The sequence below is a fragment of the Esox lucius genome, chromosome 13 (assembly GCF_011004845.1).
Source record: "Esox lucius isolate fEsoLuc1 chromosome 13, fEsoLuc1.pri, whole genome shotgun sequence".
NCBI classification, from domain to species: Eukaryota; Metazoa; Chordata; class Actinopteri; order Esociformes; family Esocidae; genus Esox; species Esox lucius.
The window spans coordinates 39597654-39611638 of NC_047581.1; the positions used below are offsets into that span (position 1 = coordinate 39597654).

Consider the following 13985-nt stretch of genomic DNA (forward strand, 5'->3'; position numbering starts at 1 on the left):
TTCCAACTCACACTGGATTGCCAGAAATCTACCCAGAAGGCCATCAAACAACCCAAACATATACTTCAAACATTGTTTCAAGGACAGCATAACAACAGGGGCTGCCAAATGTCTTCATTTCTTATATAACTGACAGAATACAGAAGGAACAAACAAAATACCCCATATTAAACATCAATTATGCTATTCAGAGAAATCATTACATACAAATCTAGGCTGAAAATAAATTACTGATTGATGCGTTTTATGATGATTTTGGAATGTGGAAATGCTAAATGTTTTTGTACTAATAATTTCTTTCCCAGGGGACCAGGTGTGACTTCAGATGAGAAACTTCACCCAATCAGTAGGGAGACTCAGACATGTTGTAGAAATTCAGAAAATGAGAGGAATCCAGAACGATGTAGTTATGAATTTATTCAGTTTACCAGAGTAGATTTCCAATTTAGTGAGGAACATTCACATCAGCTTGTATATACAGAGAGAGTGTAAATAGATCCTGTACAGTACATTGTCTACAGATTCAGGTCACAACGTGACATATGAGGGAGAGAGGGTGTTGGATCTCACTGGTACAACGTGACATATGAGGGAGAGAGGTTGTTGGATCTCACTGGTACAACGTGACATATGAGGGAGAGAGGGTGTTGGATCTAAATGGTACAACTTGACATATGAGGGAGAGAGGGTGTTGGATCTAAATGGTACAACTTGACATATGAGGGAGAGAGGGTGTTGGATCTAAATGGTACAACTTGACATATGAGGGAGAGAGGTTGTTGGATCTAAATGGTACAACGTGACATATAAGGGAGAGAGGTTGTTGGATCTCACTGGTACAACGTGACATATGAGGGAGAGAGGGTGTTGGATCTAAATGGTACAACTTGACATATGAGGGAGAGAGGGTGTTGGATCTAAATGGTACAACTTGACATATGAGGGAGAGAGGTTGTTGGATCTCACTGGTACAACGTGACATATGAGGGAGAGAGGGTGTTGGATCTCACTGGTACAACGTGACATGTGAGGGAGAGAGGGTGTTGGATCTAAATGGTACAACTTGACATATGAGGGAGAGAGGTTGTTGGATCTCACTGGTACAACGTGACATATGAGGGAGAGAGGTTGTTGGATCTCACTGGTACAACGTGACATATGAGGGAGAGAGGTTGTTGGATCTCACTGGTACAACGTGACATATGAGGGAGAGAGGGTGTTGGATCTAAATATTACAATGTGACATATGAGGGAGAGAGGGTGTTGCTTCGAGAGAGAGTGTTGGATCCCACTGGTACGATGTGATATATGAGGGAGAGAGGGTGTTGGATCTAAATATTACAATGTGACATTTGAGGGAGAGAGGGTGTTGGATCCCACTGGTACAATGTGATATATGAGGGAGAGAGAGTGTTGGATCTCATTGGCACAGTAGGCCTGTCTTGCCAGGACGTGGTAATATAAATATATTTCATTGAAACATGTTTCATCTTGAGGTTTTGTCATTATGTTTAAAATTTCAGAAGAGGTAAACGAAACAGCCATTAACATGGCAGGAGAACAAAAAGACACATGATACATGAGAAAAAACCAATAATGACCTTTATCACTTGTAGGATCACCAATCCATAGCCCTAGAACCCCATATACACTCCATAGTCCAAGAACCCCCACATACACTCCATAGCCTTAGAACCCCATATACACTCCATAGCTCTAGAACGCCCACATACACTCCATAGCCTTAGAACCCACATATACACACCATAGCCCTGGAACCAACCGCATAAACTTCACAGTCCCCATACCCCCACATACATTCGATATCCCCTGAATGCCCACGTACACTCCACACTTTTTTTAAATCCTTGAGGAAGAGCTGTCCAACTCCATTGTTTATAATGAAATTTAAATGCAAAAAGTAATAAGCTATCAGGATGAACTAATACAGAGAAAAAAGCTGAGTATAGGTCTACACCAAAAAAACAGCCTGCAGTTGGCAGTATTCCTGATTAAATTGTGGATTTAGAAAAACAGGAAATGCAGTTATTACTACATTACCTGCTATTCACCGGATTCTCTAAATCTTTTAATGATATTATGTACCGTAGCTGGTATGATCCCCAAAGATTATTCTTAAACTGTTGCACATTTGTCTACGCAGTCTTTCACAGAGTGGTGAACCACTCCCCATCCTCATTTCTGACAGACCCATCTTCTCTGGAATGATCTTTTAATACTCAATCATGTTACTGATCCGTTGCAAACTGACCTAATTAGCTGTGTGATATTTCACAAGATTTAATTTTTTTAGCTTTGGAAGTTTTATTGACAGATGTCTTATGGAAATCTTATGGAAGTCTTATTGACAGATGAGACAAATGATGGAACTGGAACTATCTTACTTCTCTCAGTTGATGATGATACTACTGAACACAAAACGTCTTGTCTGCTGAGATGCAAACAAATTCCTCTAAACCTATTGGACAGCACTTCATCATGCAGCAGGTCAATAACCTCAAATACTGCGAATCCTACAAAAGAGTTTTTCAGAGCCAAAAAGTAAAAAGTACTTGAATGGCCTAGTCAATCACCCAATCTGAATCTAATTTAGGCTGCTTTTCACAAGACAAAGCTGAATCCAATTTATTCTGCTTTTCACAAGACAAGACTGAATCAAATTTAGCCTGTCTTCACATAACAAGACTGAATCCCATTTTGCCTGTTTTTCACAAGACAAGATTGAAAGCAATAATTGAACGGACAATGACTTGAGGCCTGACAGATAAAACAGTAAAGACACCCTGTGTCTGGTGATATCTGTCAGAAAATCAGCACATGCAAAAGATATGCGATCCAGTGCTAAACATGACTATGGTACAGTACATAATGTTAACATGTCCGGAGACTTTTGGGAGACTAACATCAGGTGATTATGTAGAAGGGCTTCAATTTCTAATTACATTATCCAATTTAGATGAAAATACCCTCAAATTATAGCTGACTCTCTGCACTTTCTGATATACAGACCCAAAAAAACATTTAAAACATGTCACTATATAAGTACTTTCACAGTTGACATACCAGTACTGCTTTTCAGATAACCCACTATAAACCCTGGTAACTGTTTTCCACTGTAATATTACCCACTATAAACCCTGGTAACTGTTTTCCACTGTAATCTAAAGATAACCCACTATAAACCCTGGTAACTGTTTTCCACTGTAATATTACCCACTATAAACCCTGGTAACTGTTTTCCACTGTAATCTAAAGATAACCCACTATAAACCCTGGTAACTGTTTTCCACTGTAATCTAAAGATAACCCACTATAAACCCTGGTAACTGTTTTCCACTGTGCTCTAATGATTACCCACTATAAACCCTGGTAACTGTTTTCCACTGTAATCTAAAGATAACCCACTGTAAACCCTGGTAACTGTTTTCCACTGTAAGATAACCCACTATAAACTTTGGTAACTTTTGATATTTAATGAACATTTTATTAATTTATATCCTTCCTTACAGACATCTGGGCAGGTGGTGCTCTGTTTACTGTAGAATAAAGATACTGTATTGTATTAATCTTCATTATTATATTGCCAAATTAATTAAAAACATGCCTCAACAGCATGTAAGCTTCACTAGAGAAATTATCAATTTTTTGTAGCTTGACTCAGCTTGATGTACAAGTACACACAGGAGGTACACCCCTGGACAGGATCCTAGTCTAGCAGGGTCTTAAATGTTGCCTTTTCCTTAAAGAGTGACAGCCTCATAATAAGGTCTGAAGTCCTTCAAACAGGGGTCACTAGGAGATGGAACATTTGCATAACATGATAAAATGCCTGAAGGCTCACAAGGCGCCTGATGCTTGAGGAGAAAATAACAAATAGATGACTTTACCTGTCTACAGCTATGGCGACCAGAGTGAAGACTGAGGCTGACACCGAGATGCCCTGGACCATGCCACTCATCTTACACACCAGACTGCCAAATGGCCACCCTGTTGGAAACAGAACAAGCCTGTAAAAACAGAATACTATCGTCATGTCTCCCCTTATTCATAGTATAGTTGACCCTGCTTGATATGTTCATAAAAATATTGTAAATGTTGAGTTACCAGTCCATATACAATTCATCAGCAGTTCATAAACAGATTCCCTTGTCACATATTAAGCCTAGTCCTAGCACAGATTAAGCCTAGTCTTAGCCTGAAACTATCTCAGATTCTAGTCCTGTACTAGGCTTAATCTGTAAACAGGAAACTGCTTTTTATACATATTTTGTTTCACCTTTGTTTTATCAGCTATGCCAATTGAGAATGAATAACCACCAAGCCTAAGGTATCACAGTGCAAGACAACATACAATTAAAAGTGATCATATCCTAAGGTATCACAGTGCAAGACAACATACAATTAAAAGTGATCATATCCTAAGGTATCACAGTGCAAGACAACATACAATTAAAAGTGATCATATCCTAAGGTATCACAGTGCAAGACAACATACAATTAAAAGTGATCATATCCCCTGTGCATCCCGAATAGGAGGGGTGTTGCTAATATTTATGACAGTAAATATAAATTTACTCTTAAACACATCACTGGTTTTCATTCTTTTGATGTTTTACTCTGGATAGTTAACCAGGCTGATAAATCGTTTTTCATAGCTACTATTTACAGGCCCCCCGGGCCATACACAATGTTCCTCAATGAGTTTCCAGAATTATTGTCTAACTTTGTAGTCATGGCAGATAGTATTGGCATTTTGGGTGATTTCAATATTCATATGGAAAAGTCCAATGACCCTCTTCAAAAAGCCTTTGAAGCCATAATTGACTCAATGGGTTTTATGCCACAATCACACCTTAGATTTAGTCCTGTCCCGAGAAATAGATATTTTAGATGTAATAATTGCCCCCCAAAATCCTGGAATATCGGATCAGTGTCTTATTACATTTACAGTTAAAACAAAAGCCCTCCAGTTAAAACACTAAAGCAAGCCTCCAGAAAATTGGAGCGAAAGTGGCGCTCCACCAAGTTGGAAGTATTCAGACTAGCCTGGATAGACAGTACACTACAATACCGAAAATCACTTATTCACTTAAGATCAGCTTATTTCTCCAACCTGACTGAGGTGAACAAAAACATTTGATACAGTTGCAAAGTTAACAAAAAAAGCAATGCTCAACAAGTGAAGTGGGTCTTCACTTTAGCTGTAATTAATACATAAACTTTTTTAACTTTTATTTTTTTATATATATTTTTTTTTGAATCCCTCCCGTGGGCTCGCCACCCACAGGAGGGACCATAAGGGGTCGGTGCAGAGAGGATCGGGCGGCAGTCGAAGGCGGGGGCATAGACAACCTGATCCCTGGACACAGAAACTAGCTCTAGGGACGTGGAACGTCACCTCGCTGGCGGGGAAGGAGCCTGAGATTGTGCGTGAGGTTGAGAGGTTCCGACTAGAGGTAGTCGGGATCACCTCTATGCACAGCTTGGGCTCTTGAACCACACTCCTTGAGAGAGGATGGACTCTTCACCACTCTGGAGTTGCCCATGGTGAGAGGCGGCGGGTTGGTGTGGGTTTGCTTATAGCTCCCTAGCTCTGCCGCCATGTGTTGGAGTTTACCCCGGTGAACGAGAGGGTCGTTTCCCTGCGCCTACGGGTTGGGGATAGTTCTCTCACTGTTGTTTGTGCCTACGGGCCGAACGGCAGTGCAGAGTACCCGACCTTCTTGGAGTCTCTGGGAGGGGTGCTGGAAAGTGCTCCGACTGGGGACTCTATCGTTCTACTGGGGGACTTCAACGCCCACGTGGGCAATGACAGTGACACCTGGAGGGGCGTGATTGGGAGGAACGGCCCCCCTGATCTGAACCCGAGCGGTGTTCAGTTATTGGACTTCTGTGCTAGTCACAGTTTGTCCATAACGAACACCATGTTCAAGCATAAGGGTGTCCATCAGTGCACGTGGCACCAGGACACCCTAGGCCGCAGGTCGATGATCGACTTTGTTGTCGTTTCATCTGACCTGCGGCCGTATGTCTTGGACACTCGGGTGAAGAGAGGGGCGGAGCTGTCAACTGATCACCACCTGGTTGTGAGTTGGATCCGATGGCGGGGGAGGAAGCTGGACAGACTCGGCAGGCCCAAGCGTACTGTAAGGGTCTGCTGGGAACGTCTGGCCGAGTCTCCTGTCAGAGAGATCTTTAACTCCCACCTCCGGCAGAGCTTCGACTGGATCCCGAGGGAGGCTGGAGATATTGAGTCCGAGTGGACCATGTTCTCCACCGCCATTGTCGAAGCGCCCGCTCGGAGCTGTGGCCGTAAGGTCTCCGGTGCCTGTCGAGGCGGCAATCCCCGAACCCGGTGATGGACACCGGAAGTAAGGGATGCTGTCAAGCTGAAGAAGGAGTCCTATCAGGCCTGGTTGACTTGTGGGACTCCTGAGGCAGCTGACGGGTACCGACAGGCCAAGCGGACTGCAGCCCGGGTGGTTGTGGAGGCAAAAACTCGGGCCTGGGAGGAGTTCGGTGAGGCCATGGAGAAGGACTATCGGCTGGCCTCGAAGAGATTCTGGCAAACCATCCGGCGCCTCAGGAGAGGGAAACAGTGCCCTACCAACGCTGTTTACAGTAGAGGTGGGCAGCTCTTGACCTCAACTGGGGATGTCGTCGGGCGGTGGAAGGAGTACTTCGAGGATCTCCTCAATCCCGCCGTCACGTCTTCCATTGAGGAAGCAGAGGATGAGGGCTCAGAGGTGGACTCGTCCATCACCCAGGCTGAAGTCACAGAGGTGGTCAAGAAACTCCTCGGTGGCAAGGCACCGGGGGTGGATGAGATCCGCCCTGAGTACCTCAAGTCTCTGGATGTTGTGGGGCTGTCTTGGCTGACACGCCTGTGCCTGGTTCTGGAGAGGAGAATACGGCCGATAGTAGAACCTTGGATTCAGGAGGAACAGTGTGGTTTTCGTCCAGGCCGTGGAACACTGGACCAGCTCTATTCCCTCTACAGGGTGATGGAGGGTTCATGGGAGTTTGCCCAACCAATCCACATGTGTTTTGTGGATTTGGAGAAGGCATTTGACTGTGTCCCTCACGGCATCCTGTGGAGGGTGCTTCGGGAATATGGGGTCCTGGGTCCCTTGCTGTACGACCGAAGCAGGAGCTTGGTCCGCATTGCCGGCAGTAAGTCAGACTTGTTCCCTGTGCATGTTGGACTCCGGCAGGGCTGCCCTTTGTCACCGGTTCTTTTCGTAATTTTTATGGACAGAATGTCTAGGCGCAGCCAGGGCCCGGAGGGTGTCAGGTTTGGGGACCACATGATTTCGTCTCTGCTCTTTGCGGATGATCGTGTTGGCCCCTTCAAGCCAGGACCTTCAGCATGCACTTGGACGGTTTGCAGCCGAGTGTGAAGCGGTGGGGATGAAAATCAGTACCTCCAAATCCGAGACCATGGTCCTCAGTCGGAAAAGGGTGGCTTGCCCACTTCAGGTTGGTGGAGAGTGCCTGCCTCAAGTGGAGGAGTTTAAGTATCTAGGGGTCTTGTTCACGAGTGAGGGAAGGATGGAACGGGAGATTGACAGACGGATCGGTGCAGCTTATGCAGTAATGCGGTCGATGTATCGGTCTGTCGTGGTGAAGAAAGAGCTGAGCCGCAGGGCGAAGCTCTCGATTTACCGGTCAATCTACGTTCCTACTCTCACCTATGGTCATGAGCTTTGGGTCATGACCGAAAGGACAAGATCCCGGATACAGGCGGCCGAAATGAGCTTTCTCCGCAGGGTGGCTGGGTGATCCCTTAGAGATAGGGTGAGAAGCTTGGTTACCCGGGAGGAGCTCAGAGTAGAGTCGCTGCTCCTCCACATCGAGAGGGGTCAGCTGAGGTGGCTTGGGCATCTGTTTCAGAAGGTGGGAAGGTGTTCCGGTCCTGTCCCACCGGGAGGAGACCCTGGGGAAGACCTAGGACACGCTGGAGGGACTATGTCTCCCGGCTGGCCTGGGAACGCCTCGGTGTCCCCCCGGAAGAGCTGGAGGAAGTGTCTGGGGAGAGGGAAGTCTGGGCATCCCTGCTTAGACTGCTGCCCCCGCGACCCGGCCCCGGATAAGCGGAAGAAGATGATGATGATGAACTTTTTTAATGAAAATATCATCACCATTAGAAACAAATAACTGACTCCTTAATAAGTTATAGTCCCCAAAATATCAGTTGTCCTGAGAATGTCCTGAACCTCCTTGACCTGGTGTCAATGGGGACACTTGAATCTTTTGATCCTGTATCACTCGACACGTTCACTAAATTAGTAATGAGTTCTAAACCCACAAATTGTCAACTAGATCCGATTCCTCATACTCTGAACATGCAGGACGTGGTTTCTCTGCTCTGATGCTCCTGCAATAGTAAACTGTGCTCAATTCATTGTATCTTTTCAAGCTTTGCTCTTTCATTTCTTTTCTGCCCGCGGGCTGTCTCTGGACTTTTTATTTCGCCTCTCCAGGGTTGGAGTTAGCTTAGGGTGACCACATTTTCAAACCTCCAAACCGGGACCCTAGAGTATTGCACGTTAATGCACACACGCATGTATGCGCTTATGCACGCACGTTGGTTATCATGCATGTTTGTGGTTTGTGGTTCTGCACTGCTGGCATTAGCATACACCTTGAAATCTGTGCTGTGTTGTGTCTAATGATGTTTGATCAAATCCACTTGTGATAAATTAGTGTTTTTCCTATCCTCCACTTGACAGTTTAGCAGAGCAGAGCTTGTACTCTACTCATTGCTAACATCCCCATCTTCCCGCTCTACCAATCTGAGTTCTATAATCTATACTTTTGCATTCAGAGGCATCACTACCATCGAGTTTGTCTTAAAGAACCGCAAAAAATCTGTGTACACCACAGCTACTGTGGCAGAATTTGCGTTGGTTAACATAGTAACAATACTGCTCTGGTGAAGTTAGATTTTGGTATGTAGTCTAGAAGTTAGCCTACTTTACAGATGTTGTATGTTTTTGTAAATTAAATAAAAATTAAAGCCAAGCAATTTTTTTTTTTCTGTGTTCATTTTGAATAGATAATGTAATTGTAAGGTAAACAGATTATTTGCAATTCTCATCTGTGAGTAATATTATTCTTGTTATAATTATTAGGCTATATTGTTATTAATATAAAAAACAAAATTATACATCCCTATTGACGTTCAATAAACAACTTCACTAGTTCACGTGCGAAGCTAGCCAGTCAAACCATATTTTACAGTATTTTAAACCCAGTCTCCTTCTTTTTCATCAATAATATATAGGCTAACACCCACCTGATGAGCACAAAACTGTACCAACTTTCCTTCACGCTGCATTTTTTTGGTTTATGTCCCTGTAGGTCTGAAGAGTGCAAATTAATTGTATAATTATGGGAAATCTGACAATAATATATGTATCCTCTTTTTTCCTCTCATATATATAGGTGTTGTCAATGAATGAGGGTTTGATTGGTTGACTAGATGAACGCTGTTCGTTGGTCGGGATGGGCGGCGGGCGCTCAAAAGTTTAACAAATTTGAACTTTGGGTGCCTCCACCCGCGAGCAAGCATGCACAGAAAGTGTCACCACTCAGATTGGGGATCGAGCACTGCACACAGCGCCGCTTGCAAAACTGCTTGTGGTTTGCCACACATCGCTTTACTCCAATTGAAAGACTATGAGACCTTTACTGCCACCCTTGTGCAGGCATCTTTAATGTTTCCATGACTTGGTATGGTGGTATCAGCATATTTCTATGAGTAGGAGTACATGAGCCCAGTATCGGCCAGATACCCGATGGTATCGGTATCGGTGCATCCCTACCACAAATACAAGTTAAATGTAGAACATTTTGGCAATTTCATAATTATTTTCATGAGGAAGAGGAAGCCACTATCATATACCATGACAAAAGTTGACTTACCTGAGTTACAATATCAGTGGTCATTAACTACCTGAGTTATCATATCAAAGGTCATGAACTACACAAGATATTGTACCAAAGGTCATGAACTAACTTGTCTATCTGAAAAAAAGTATTAGCTAGCTGGCAATAACATCAACATTGACTTAGCTCAGCGCCATAAACTAATGTAAGCCATCTATGATGAACATTTCCATGATAAACATATTAATTAGCTGGCCTGTGTCTGTCTTTGTCATAATTTATATTATTATTTGAGCATTATTAAACATAGTTGAGAAGCAATTGTTATTTGCAATAACAATTTGGTTAAAGGCATATTAATGGCAAGAGGACAAGAGGACACTTAAATTACTGAAAAATACAAATAAACAATAAGGTAAAAAAAACATTACATTACACCATGTACAGTAACAAAGACATATGGACACATTTGATGACCATCAGGTACATTGACAAGATACAGTGGGAAGAACAAGTATTAGATATACTGCCGATTTTGAAGGTTTTCCTACTTACAAAGCATGTAAAGGTCTATAATTTTTATCAAAGGTACACATCAACTGTGAGACGGAATCTAAAACAAAAATCCAGAAAAACACATCACACCACACACTCAATCAAACAGACTCCAACCTCTCCACAATGGCCAAGACCAGAGAGCTGTGTAAGGATATCAGGGATAAAATTGTAGACCTGCACAAGGCTGGGATGGGCTACAGAACAATAGGCATCAGCTTGGTGAGAAGCCAACAACAAGTTCAAGATGACGGTCAATCTCCCTCAGTCTGGGGCTCCATGCAAGATTTCACCTCGTGGGCATCAATAATCATGAGGAAGGTGAGGGATCAGCCAAGAACTACAGAGCAGGACCTGGTGAATGACCTGAGGAGAGCTGGGACCACAGTCTCAAAGAAAACCATTAGTAATACATTACGCCGTCATGGATTAAAATCCTGCAGCGCATGCAAGTTCCCAGGCCCGTCTGAAGTTTGCCAATGACCATCTGGATGATCCAGAGGAGGAATGGGAGAAGGTCATGTGGTCTGATGAGACAAAAATAGAGCTTTTTGGTCTGAACTCCTCTCGCCGTGTTTGGAGGAAGAAGAAGGATGAGCACAACCCCAAGAACACCATCCCAACTGTGAAGCATGGAGGTGGAAACATCATTCTTTGGGGATGCTTTTCTGCAAAGGGGACAGGATGACTGCTCCGTATTGAGGGGAGGATGGATGGGGCCATGTATCGCGAGATCTTGGCCAACAACCTCCTTCCCTCAGTAAGAGCATTGAAGATGGGTCGTGGCTGGGTCTTCCAGCATGAAAATGACCCAAAACACACAGCCAGGGCAACTAAGGAGTGGCTCCGTAAGAAGCATCTCAATGTCCTGGAGTGGCCTAGGCAGTCTCCAGACCTGAACCCAATAGAAAATCTTTGGAGGGAGCTGAAAGTCTGTATTGACCAGCGACTGCCCCGAAACCTGAAGGATCTGGAGAAGGTCTGTATGGAGGAGTGGAACAAAATCCTTGCTGCAGTGTGTGCAAACCTGGTCAAGAACTACAGGAAAAGTATGATCTCTGTAATTGCAAACAAAGGTTTCTGTACCAAATATTAAGTTCTGCTTTTCTGATGTATCAAATACTTATGTCAAGCAATAAAATGCAAATGAATTACTTAAAAATCATATAATGTGATTTTCTGGATTCTTTTTTTATATTCCGTCACTCACAGTTGAAGATTACCTATGATAAAAATGACAGACTTCTACCTACTTTTTAAGTGGGAAAACCTGCAAAATCGGCAGTGTATCAAATACTTGTTGTCCCCACTGTAACTTCATGGCAGCATGTTTGAAGGATACTGTATTCTGAATCAGAAACCTAGACTTAACTCCCAAAGAGTATTTATATCACAATTCTTAAAAATAAATATTCTGTCCCCTTCATGCACTGCTTAGCATACAAGGACAGATAAACACTTGAGGTAGTATTGACATACTTCAATGAAGACCCAGGAGAGGAAGTAAATGTAATGTTTATTACTTGTGGTTCTGAGCAATGTGTTTTTCAATATACCCTACAACACTTTGAACTACAGAAATTAAGAGTATACAAACATTTTCAATTATAATTCAAATGAACAGTTCTATGCTGCAGGTAAGTACGGCCTAATTGATAATACATTTTTTTCTCAATCGCTTTGGCACAGTCGTCAAATGACTATTAAACTTTATCAAACAATATGACTAACTATATGAACATTTGGTCATTTGTTCACATGACTACAGTCATTTATAATTGCTCTGGCACAAAATACATTGAGTAAGCCTTGCAGATCAAAATAGATTGCATTCATTTTCTATTGAATTATATTACTCTCAAATTCAATTATATACATGTTCATTGTATAAATCACTGCATGCTACATAAAACAACCAATTCACAATAACCTGTCACACACATATGAGGTGCATAATAGTTATGTGGTATTGTTGTAATGGTTATCAGATGGATAGACTTACGCTGAATTGGGAACAATAACATTTACTCACAATTTTGTGCAACAAATTGCAAATGCTGTCCAATTTAGCTCACAGGTGAAACTCATAACCAATCAGTTCTCAAACACATTTATACTGCAAGGGTAAGACTGAATTTTACAGCTGTGGAATATGGAGCAGGCAGGAGACAGACAGGGGCAAGAGCCTGCTTGTGCAAGAGGAAGAGGCAAAAGAGTGCAGAATGGTATGGTGAGAGGAAGAGGGGGGCACAGAGGACAAGGAAGAGCCAGAGAAAGGCACAAAGAAATCTCAAATGAGATACGGCAACAATTGGGCAGCTGCATTTCCTGTCTAGGATTGAGCATCTGCCCCATGGTGGTGGCAGAAATTCAGATTTCATTGCTCAACAAGAACTTGAAATTTGTAATATGGTCACAGCAAACACTGCTATTAGACTAAATTATATTCAAAGTGCAGTCATACAAGATGACGGCATCTTTCCAAATGTCAACACCGTCAGCCTCTCCACAATTGATTGTGCTGAAGAGAAATCAGATTGCAACTCTACAAGGAACCTTTTGAGAGGAATGATGAGAGAGTGAAGGAGCTGAGGTACCAGTATGTACAGGTAAGAATTCATCATTGTACACTAGACAGTGCTGTAATATAGTTTCGGTATTGACAAGTACAACGTGTATATGCAAAATATATTACACAATGCGGGATATGTGTAACAGTATGATTTACAATATCTGCTGTACATTTCCTAAATTGCTTTACCATCTCTTATAGAGTGATGGAGCTGGAGGCTGATGAATCCCCAGACATTTGTGGGTATGTTGATGAGGCAGGATTCAACTTGACCAAAGTCAGGAGATGTAGCTGTAAAATCATTGGGTCACTGAGCCACTGTTGATGTGCCAGGACAGCATGGAGGGAACATTACAATGTGTGCTGCCATAATGGGAATGGTGTACTCAGCCACATTCCCATCATTGGGCCCTATAACACATATCTCCTCTATTTCCTGGAAACTCTTTACTGGGATCTCATTCCTGAGAAAGAAAGGGGGGTTGGTAAGAAATGACTTGCCAACGTATGTTATAGTTTGGGGCAACGTAAGTTTCCATTGTTCAAATACAATCAGGGAACAGTTTGCTTCCCACACGTTTTGATGTTTCCCACCATACTCCCCATTCCTACATTCCGTTACGTGGAGATGGAAGTCTATGATCGACCAGTTGTCCTTACTGAAAATCGAAAGAGATGTGTGCATACTGTACACCCTATTCATATTTTCTACAATTTACAGTTTAACAGGTTTTTTCTGCATCTCTCGTATGCTGGATGTCTTCTAGGATATCATTGGTTTGTTTGAGCTCAACATTGTTTCTACAACTTATTTTCCACGTTAATGGAATGGACAGATATTTGCATTTAGCGGGAAGTGGAGACTTGATCAGAATCTCTTTAAAGTGTAGCGGTTAGACTAGTAGGCCCACTGTTGTAAAGGTTTTGAAACCTAGTTTATACTTTG

General features: G+C 42.8%; 1 protein-coding gene across 1 annotated transcript in view; it reads right to left on the reverse strand.

Annotated features, from left to right (window-relative positions):
* Positions 1-13985, reverse strand: part of npffr2a (neuropeptide FF receptor 2a) — a 51893-nt gene that overhangs the window by 14984 nt on the left and 22924 nt on the right. Inside the window, exon 3 of the mRNA XM_010899528.4 lies at positions 3909-4008. Coding sequence (XP_010897830.1) covers positions 3909-4008 — 100 coding nt within the window. The remainder of the gene's footprint in view (positions 1-3908; positions 4009-13985) is intronic.